The sequence below is a fragment of the Thermobia domestica genome, chromosome 1 (assembly GCF_964235325.1).
Source record: "Thermobia domestica chromosome 1, izTheDome1.hap1.1, whole genome shotgun sequence".
NCBI lineage: Eukaryota > Metazoa > Arthropoda > Insecta > Zygentoma > Lepismatidae > Thermobia > Thermobia domestica.
This window is the reverse complement of record NC_137454.1, coordinates 290,763,714-290,773,877: the sequence shown is the minus strand read 5'-3', so window position 1 is coordinate 290,773,877 and position 10,164 is coordinate 290,763,714. Positions and strand designations below refer to the sequence as shown.

Sequence of the window (10,164 nt, the reverse complement as noted above, 5' to 3'; positions counted from 1 at the left end):
TGTAGATAATTCAGAAAGGATTCCCTCTCTGATTCTTCTATGGTATTACTTTTGTGAAACTATCTACAAATGAAACACAGACCTGTAGACTTTCTTTTCAATTTTGTAATTTTTTTGTTTATTACTGTAAGAACTTGAAGAGTAACCCCATATAGGTTCGAAACGTCGCTGTTTACAGAAATATACGAGTGGTAAGTGCAAGAATAATTCTACATTTGATTAATAAACCATTACATCATTCCATTCACGAACATATTTTTTTCTTTCTTAATTTCCTACTAAATCAGCGAGTATGAAATGAAATTCCGAACATGTATTGGAGATGGTCGCACATATACTCTCTAATAAATAAACATAAAAAACGTAGATTTGAGATTCAATTTATTTACATGTACTTTTAATAATTACTTAAAAAAAAGAGTAACCAAATATTAAAATACAATTTAAATAATGTGACCAAATAATACTATTTCTTTAAAAATTCATAACAAGTATTGAATATAACAGTAAACTTTGTCTTCACATCTTAGCAAAGGTGACATGTGACATACATTTACCAAGCCTTCATTTCATATTAATGTTCTAGATACAACGCAATACTTCCAATTTTATTTCCAAATATTGACGTTCTTCTTGAAATTCAAATCAAATTAGTTCTGTTTTCCACCAGAAAAATACTCTTATTCAAATACAGCCAATGTTTTAAGATTCAGAATATATTGAAATTAAAGGATCTTATCAATAAATGTTTATTTTCCAAACTGTATCTATCGTTACCCCAAAATGTGTTATCCATATCTTGTTATCATACAAAAATCTTTTATGTAATATATTATAATGAACTTCCTGTTTTTTAGCTTTCGCTGATTAAGACTTTATATTTCTATATTACAAAATTCTTTCTTTTGGACAGTTAAATGGAGAAAATTTTGCCATTTATAACAAAAATACAGAAGAACTTCCATTTGTTTTTGCACGTTTGTTTCATTAACTGTATTTTGTGTAACGCTAACCCATAAAAACTAGGTTATCTACGGAAACTACCGAAAATTTGATCTTCACTTAAATATTTTTACTATTGAATCTCAAAACAAATACCTCGCTAGGTCCGCATAACTGCCAGAAACCCAACTATTTAGACTACATACGAAGAAAAGGAACATATTCCAAGGTAGATTGTAAAAGACGCACGGAAACAACTGATAAAAACACATTTAAAATACCTGTAACAAAAATAAAACAAGCCACTCGAACATATGCCTTATTTGTTTACAAGAAATGACTATACGGAAAGCTACTTCCTGTATTTTTCTTGCTTGAATATTATTTTTATATAGAACTTCTAACATTACTTATATGTTTCTCACTAAGCTTTTCTAGTTATTTTTTTCTACTATGCAGCTTTTATTTATTTCATTCGAGAATATATTAAAAATAATAATATAAACCCTACAGAACAAGGTAAAGTTTCAAAAGGATTTCGGACAAAAAAAAAAAAAAAAAAAAAAAAAAAAAAAAAAAAAAAAAAAAAAAAGATATGGTGATACAAAATCACAAATCATGACCATAAACGGTTCATAATACTGACAAAACGAACTCTGATTGGATGGAACTACAATATTTATCTTTGATTTGTGTTGTTTGTTTATTAATAATATATATACACAAATATTTTTAAAACGCCAGCATTTAACGTGTCTATTCCTTTATCATATTTCTTCTTGACGTTCTGAATAAACAATAAGATCAATACAAGTATTTCAGAACATGAACACAAAACTTAACATTGCAATTTTTTGTTAACATATGGCAACATACTATCATATAAATAAGACAAACAAAAAATGCAAAAACAAATTTAAGAGTACATAGACTGAACTTCCTTAAACGTATGAAGGTAGAAATAGGAGAACTATTGACTTCTACTACTATTACTACAACAATTACTACTACTACTATCGTACCTAACACTACATGATTAATTTATATGACTTGTCATTTTTAAGAACTTGTCATGAATCTGCACATGGTACGCTCACAGCATCCATGTGGATTATTTTGTACCATATTTAGCATATTTATTTGTATATATATCTATATCTTAAAAGTTTTAGTAGGAAGGACATTAACAACTGTAATAAGGAGACAACATAGAACCATTAATAAAACATATGGATACTTTAAAATTTTAAAACCAAGAGATCAATATTATGATCTCTTCAACACTCACACACACACATTCACAATACATTCGATTCATTCACACGAAAATGCGGAACATCATAAGTCCAAACTTAAAATAAAACTAAACGTTCATTATGTAAAACAGAACTCTAGAATTATCTGCATTTAATACATATTATTGCTTGCGAAAAATATAATATTATATTTTCGTTTATATTTAAATGCACCCAAGTATACAATCTACCAGTGTTATTCTGGTACTTTTTAATTATCTTTTACTCAAAGACAACTCCTACTGCTGCTTTGCTTTCTGCACCTGTTTTAAATTGAAGACGTTCATAAAGGAAATTTGATTTTTTTTTTTTTTTTTTTTTTTAAGTCGAATCCGAAATCTTGCACATGCTAAGCTAGAACCTTGAATATCCAGTTTCTGGAACACCCTCGTACATTACGAAAATTTTTGATTTTTACATTTGATTTACTATTTTTTGGTTGTTATAATATACATGGCATACAAAATATACAAAACAATTATCAAGCGATGATTTATAATTTTGATATTGTACCAGGAAGGTTTTATGATGTTTCTACTCAGTTATCCCTCGAAAATTTAGGAAGGGTGAAGGATGATAAATACATTTTACATTTTATTTTCTTACATGCAGTGGAAAGAGCTTAACAGATTTTTCTTTTTAAATTCGCGTAGCTCAAGCAATAAATTTCTCCCTGAATACTAAACTTCTCTCTCTTTCCCTTTCTTTTCTATTTCTCATTGGGAAATAATCCTTTCAAATGTGACGGCGAAAACACAGTGACTTCTCACTTTATCAAACAAAACCAACTGAATCAAACTGTCACTCATTTGTCACACGGAGTAATGAACTAATTATAAAGCAACTAACTAATAAATGATCATAATATATTAATATTTTCAGTTTATTTACGCAATCATAATGTTATACTGTATATAATAAAAGTTTTTACATACCTTGCATTGTTTTTTATTTGAATTCGAACCTAATATTTCCCTTCCTTATACTGGAAGTTTAATCTGGTGGTCCTGAAGAGAGTATCAAGATCTATTTACATACCTGCTTCTTTCTCATCTTCCTTGTACTTGAAGATACTTTTAATTTTAAACTTGAGATTCAAAATTCTTCATATTTACATACTATATGAAATTTTATTTATGGCCATTATATGAAAACTGCCACTGCAAAAATAGCTACATCACATATCAATGTAGGCACTTCTTGAAGTGAGAATTTGATGGGTAACTGTTACCAAAATTACTGGAGAAAATTAAATTATTTGTATGAGGATTTCATAGCTTTTTCTAGACTGATAATGTGGTTCCAGTTTCTATCTGGAAAACTCTGTTCCGGATTTTAATTCTATCATAACCTGGTACAGGATTCTTTAGAGAGAACACCAGATTATTAACCTAGGAAAGATCATCAAATCGGATACAAATGATTTAATTTCCCATTCAGTAATTTTTATAACATTTATCCATCAAATTCTCTCTTCAAGAACTGTAACATTGATATGAGGTGACGTAATTCGAAGAATTGCTATTTTTGCAGTGTCAGTTAACATTTTTCATATAATGATCGTAAATAAAATTTAATTTAATGTATAAACAGTACAAAGAATTTTTAGAGCTCAAGTTTAAAATTAAAATTAAAAAAAAAAAAAAAAAAAAAAAAAATCAAATATCAGGAAAAAGGAAGAGTGGCAATTATGTAATTAGAATCTTTGATATTTTCTTCAGAGATATACAGCCCGGATGAAGCTTTCACCGTAAGCAAGGGAAATATTGGGTTTGAATTCAAATAAAACAACGCAAGGTATGTAAAAAACTAACAAATTATCACTTCGTAAGTGGCATTTATTAGAACTCTTTTCGTGGTAGTTGAACCTTTTAGTCATCACCATGTACCCTCCGCTCAAAAAACAGAGGCAATCATTTTTGTCATGAATAGATTTGTTTGGGTTTATTGCATGTAGTAACTTCGAACTGAGATACAACAAAATAATGCATTTTGAATTATTTTGCTATCTTTTGCTTCAATACAAAATATGTGAAACCGGCGACATCAAATCTTCATACTTGATTATATCATTCACAAATCTTTGAAAATACAATATACACATTGGAACAAATAAATCCCGAATCGGGACAAGGAAATGAATCACTTACAAGAAAATAGTCTAGATACAGTAAAACACATCAATAAAATATACTAGAAGCCCTTTCGCTAAAATGCTTCAGCAGATAGAGTGAAGTAGGAAACTCAACCAATATGTCAAAACGCAACATATTACGCAGAGATAGTATAGAATGTAAGATCACAATGTTTTAACCACCTATTTGGTATTATTTTTAAGTGAAGTAGGGTAACCATAAATAAGATATTCAGACCAAACCATAAGTAAGACATTCAACCTTCTGCAGCCACTCGGAATTATCCATGTGTTCGTCTACCAGACCATAGAGAGAGACCTACAGGCGCCTACTATCATGGATCGTCTACATACTGCAAAGATTCTACAGACCATCAGAAATTTGGACACCTTACGGCAACGAAATCTGATGCAGAAGTGAACTGTTATGACGTAAAAAATACCTATTTACGGAGCATGTTCCGGATATTGCTTGAAGATTTAGGAGTTCGAGCCTACAAATGGCATAAAGACATTTCTTTTAACTCTGCAGTTTTTCTGGCGGTTCACGGGTGATTTACACCACGACACTCTGTTCCAGACGAAAAGATCACCACTGAAGAATCTTTGAACGCACAAAATGACCGGGTTTATGAAATATTGTTCGGGGAAGCCTCTGCGATAACTTCCAGAGAACACGCGTATACCTGTACGATGCAGTCTCTTCTGCGAAACTGGAGTGCAAACGCGTGCTGTGCACTTAATGTTCTGATACCTACAGTTGAACCTTTTAGTCACACCCATGCACGGACTTGGTTGTGCGTGCCACCTACCGGAGCATGTTCCGGATATTGCTTGAAGATTTAGGAGTTCGAGCCTACAAATGGCATAAAGACATTTCTTTTAACTCTGCAGTTTTTCTGGCGGTTCACGGGTGATTTACACCACGACACTCTGTTCCAGACGAAAAGATCACCACTGAAGAATCTTTGAACGCACAAAATGACCGGGTTTATGAAATATTGTTCGGGGAAGCCTCTGCGATAACTTCCAGAGAACACGCGTATACCTGTACGATGCAGTCTCTTCTGCGAAACTGGAGTGCAAACGCGTGCTGTGCACTTAATGTTCTGATACCTACAGTTGAACCTTTTAGTCACACCCATGCACGGACTTGGTTGTGCGTGCCACCTACCGACATGTGTATCAAAACTTTTGTCTAAACTAGATATATATTTACATGTACTCATATAGTGATAGTACATACTCTAGAGCTGGAACTACCACACGTATACGTTATTTGACGGCTTGCGAATGCACAGACGTGTGTCAGTTGAGCTGAAGGTGAAGGCAGGCTAAGACGTTCATGGGAGTCGATATGCAGAAGCATAACAGTAGGTGCCAAAAGGATGAAACAACCCATTTTAGTCGTTGTGGAGAGACTGAATTTTCCCTATCTACTGTATCACAAGCGAATCGGGCATACCGTATGGACAGCACTACTGTACCGGATAGAGCAGTAGTCACCCATGCCTGCTTAACGATCACGACCAGTTATTTCTTTCTAAAATTGTCAAGTGACATTGGAAATCAATGATAAAGCTACCACACCCGTATCGAACAAGATGGTGTGGTGTTTATTAGCGCTCATAAGATACGGGAGCAGAAGATCAAAGAGTGTGCGTGCCTCTGTTACTGCCATGCCACGGAAGATATCAAGAAGTTTCTACTTGGACAATATAGGACTACACTGGTCAATGAACGGTTATCACCTTGAGCGGCTGCTTGGTGGCCATCTGTATTAATGCATGGACTTCACGTGCCCCAAGTAAATGGAATTTTCCAGCAGCATAAAGCACTCTCATCAGGCAGGGGTGCTGCAGACTGATTTGGGGAGCATTCTAGGGATTTCTGAACATTGGTGTCGCTCAACAGGAATCCTATAGAGCGTTTATTTGGTATCGTGGAGATGTCTGATTGTTCCAAAATTCCCCAATTACAAACGCCGAAGAGAATATATCGAAGCTACTGAAACAAAAGGTTTTATCTTTTGAGGTATTCCGTGAATTTGTTGCATGATGCCACATCACGTTACGGCGCTTTGTCAACATAAGAGACATATATTCCCAACACAGCGATTTAAATATTTGTAATAGGAACATTCGTAATCGCAAGAAATTGTATTCTATCTTTCCTTTCCACAGAAATATGTTTAACTCTTAGTAATAAAAGTAAAAATTTGTATATATACTGAAGTATCCAAATGTTACAAGGCATACCAACGCTACGTCAACATTTGTATGCTTCACTGAGTACATTTTTTATACTTTTATTATTAATAATATGAATCCCATTACGTCATTACGTAATCTGTTTAAAAATACTTTATTAACTCATACTTTTAATAAATAGCAAAGCAGGTTAACAAACACGATAACTTCAACATTCGTTGGAAGTAAGAAACGCAAGCCTTGAAACAATGCGGCAAAAACATACCCTGACTTATTACCTTTCAGAGTATTAATGGCTTTCTCTCTAAATTGTTTTAACGGTCTTGCTGAAATGACTTTACTCTAAAAATATTGTAAAACTTATCAAAGAAAAGACTATTAACGCTTCAGTATTTCACGAGTAATATGACTACCTGATTACTAGTTTCTTCCTTCAGGAGCAAATTTAGAATTATTTTACCGTGTTAAAAAAACACTTTACCCTAGTATACACATCACAAATATCAGGAACGTCCTCCGATATATTCCAACCAAGTGACTATGTTTGACAGACAAAATACCTACGACTATTACAACTAACCTTACCTCGTACAATTCATCACTTCTACGCAACTTCTGCTTGTCTATCATTAAACCCTTTGGAAATCTTTATCTGATGATATATTTTCATGGGTTCAACATGACCTTCCCTTCCTTGAAAATGACAATGGACAACATATTACAGAGACCAAGACAAAACTACTGCGCTGGTTTTTCCTACCTACGAATATAATCAGGAAGTCATTGTACGTTTGTAAGATAACAACTTCATTATTGCCGACCATGAGATTTTCAGTAAAAGATAAAGTCTGTCCAATCTGTTTCTTTCAGAACATTCATGAACAGAATTATACACCGTAGATAATCCGGAAGAGTACCTCATGTTTAGAACTTCCGAAAGTTAGTACACTGAAATCGTTATGTAAACTGATGAATGAATTACAGCAGTATTACATGAAAACATATGTACTATTTAAATGAAACGAATATAGCAATTTGACATGATGAAAAATAGCAAATGTACCACATTGCTTTGATTAGCTCAGTAACTTTACTTAGTATTCACTTTGGAATTCATATTCTACAGAAGAGATTTTTTTTTTTTTTTTTTTTTTTTTGTTCTAGAAGAGGAATTATCAGAAACAGCCCACGGAAAATATGAAGAGATTAGTAATACTGATAAGACAGGAAAAGCTCAGTGATCAAGGTCGCTTACTAGAAACGTATACTTTAAACACAGAAGATGATCACAATAGTAGTTTGAAGGATTTTAAATATATATTAGGCATTCAGCACACATTCACCACAATTCATAAAGGTCTCTACATTGAACGAAGGAAAATTCAAACAATCTATTAGCGTAATTTTTGGATTTCCTAGTAAAGTATTACTTTTCCGTCACTATTTTTAAAACAAATGCGACTTAGCTCTACACGATTCTGTCCTGAGCGAAACTCCGAGAACTATTATTATCAAATTATCTGAACACACTTAAACTGATGCAGAATTTAGTTTTTCAATGTTATTATTGTATCTTTCACCCTTCCTTCATTAAACGCATACATACAGAGTACGCAAAGAAACTACAGTTCTATTCTAAAAGCATTGGAAAATGAAATTCATTTAATCATTTGTAGACGTTACTACAAAGGCTTACAAAAAAAAAAAAAAAAAAAAAAAAAAAAAAAAAAAAAAAAAAAAAAATTTACTATCACTTGAAATGTTAATTCACCTGTGTTCTCCCCTTCCCCAAGAGGCCTTCGCTCACTTTAAAGCCGATAACTTGCTCTGAATATGAACTGTACAATTAGGCATCCAATACAAAGCCACAGCAAAAATAAGTTATGAACGAACACTCGGCACATCTGCACTCATACTTTGTTGACATATTCATTTATAAAGTCTTCACTAGAATAAAAATTCTACCTTTGTACTGCTTCTTCTGTTTGGTCTTTCTTATTATCATCCCAGAAACCATTGTCTTCTTCATCTGATGCATTTTCTTGGTTCTTCTCGTTTTCAACCTCAGTGTCACTTGAGCAAGAAGACTGCTCCTCGTCAGGATCATAAATATATTCTGCTCCCGGAAAGATGTATCGATTTGGATGCAGAAAGTAGTACGAATTTTCTGTTCACAAATAGAAAAATTGCATTAATATACCAAGCTCGAAATATACTGTACATATTTCAAAATATTCAATAATGAAAAAAGTGGATATATTGTTGGGTATGACTAATAAAAGTATAAACAATGCGATGTAAACTAAAACTGATATTTTTTTTCATTTTATGGTTATTTCATGTTAAGTAAGTTCCCTTACAAAGAAAAATGCAGCAATGAATGTCTATTTAGCTAATGGAAGAAAGATTTCATCTGCATGTTGAATATTTAGAGACACTGTTTTATCGGGAAGTAAATATTCGGGAAACGGATTTTCACTGTTTCTCTTTTAAGGAGAAACAACTGTGTAAGTAACGAAAGAGATACCAAAAATGTTTGTACGTAAAGAACAGTGAGAAAGGAAGCACGGTAGCTCAGTGGTGTTAGGGGTCCCTTGTTTCAATTCCAGGCCAGGTGAGTTTGTGGTGAACAATATGTCTGTGGGGTTTCACTGTGTTCTTGCATTTCTTCTCATACACTCATTCCTCCTTTATTAATAATATCTCATTTAGACTAAAGAACATACTCATGGGACAATTAAAATGATATGTCAGATCTAAGTGAAACAATGTACTTTCCCATTGAATAACATTCAATGACTATTTCTGCTCGAACGGATACCAAAAATACCTTTTGTAGGTGCTGTATGACTTCTGAATGCCAGATGACTGATAGTTAATTGGAAAAATTAACTGATATGCCATTTTACGTCATTTCTTCTTCATCTATTGCACATGAACTGATACTATGTTATATCTACATACTTTTTTACTTCAGTTTGTACACTTTAAGTACAGATTTTAACGGACATGCCATGGGAAAGGTGTCCTGGCAAAAGGCAGCATTAGTCAACTGACGGAGACTAAAGTAATTGATAAGAAAACTTTACGTTAATTTCAGGCATGGTAAGAATTACTTTAACAGCTGGAACACCGCGGGGTTAAAAGTAAAAATATATTTACAATAGTTATACGACAAAATGTTTGGTAATTAAAATATCTTTTATTCTGGTCTATCGAGATCTCTTGGGATCTTCATACGAGAAATGAAGGGACAAATAAGGATGAACGATTAATAGGACCAGCGACAGCAAGCTTGTAGTGATTTTTCACAAATCACAGGTACGTAAAATAGTAACATTTTACAAGTTCAAGTTCAAAGTTAAAAGGCCCTAGTACGGGAGAAATAAAAATGTTTCAAGGCATATAAGACAAGGTAAGGATCACAAAGTTTCAAGACAACCATATAAAGTGACATCTCGCAATCCGAACTTAATCCGTTCCAGAACCCTGTTCGAGCATGAAGACAGTTTTTATTCCTTTAAAGTAACAGAAACGGGGAATTTATCCGTTCCTGGGTCCCACAAACTCGAATTTTCAGAAT

General features: G+C 33.0%; 1 protein-coding gene across 1 annotated transcript in view; it reads right to left on the bottom strand.

Annotated features, from left to right (window-relative positions):
- Window positions 1-364: 364 nt before the first annotated feature.
- The window catches only part of Sirt1 (Sirtuin 1), an 81,533-nt gene continuing 71,733 nt past the window's right edge, over window positions 365-10,164 (bottom strand). The window contains exon 12 of the mRNA XM_081726698.1: window positions 365-8,748. Coding sequence (XP_081582824.1) covers window positions 8,543-8,748 — 206 coding nt within the window. The 3' untranslated portion in view covers window positions 365-8,542. The remainder of the gene's footprint in view (window positions 8,749-10,164) is intronic.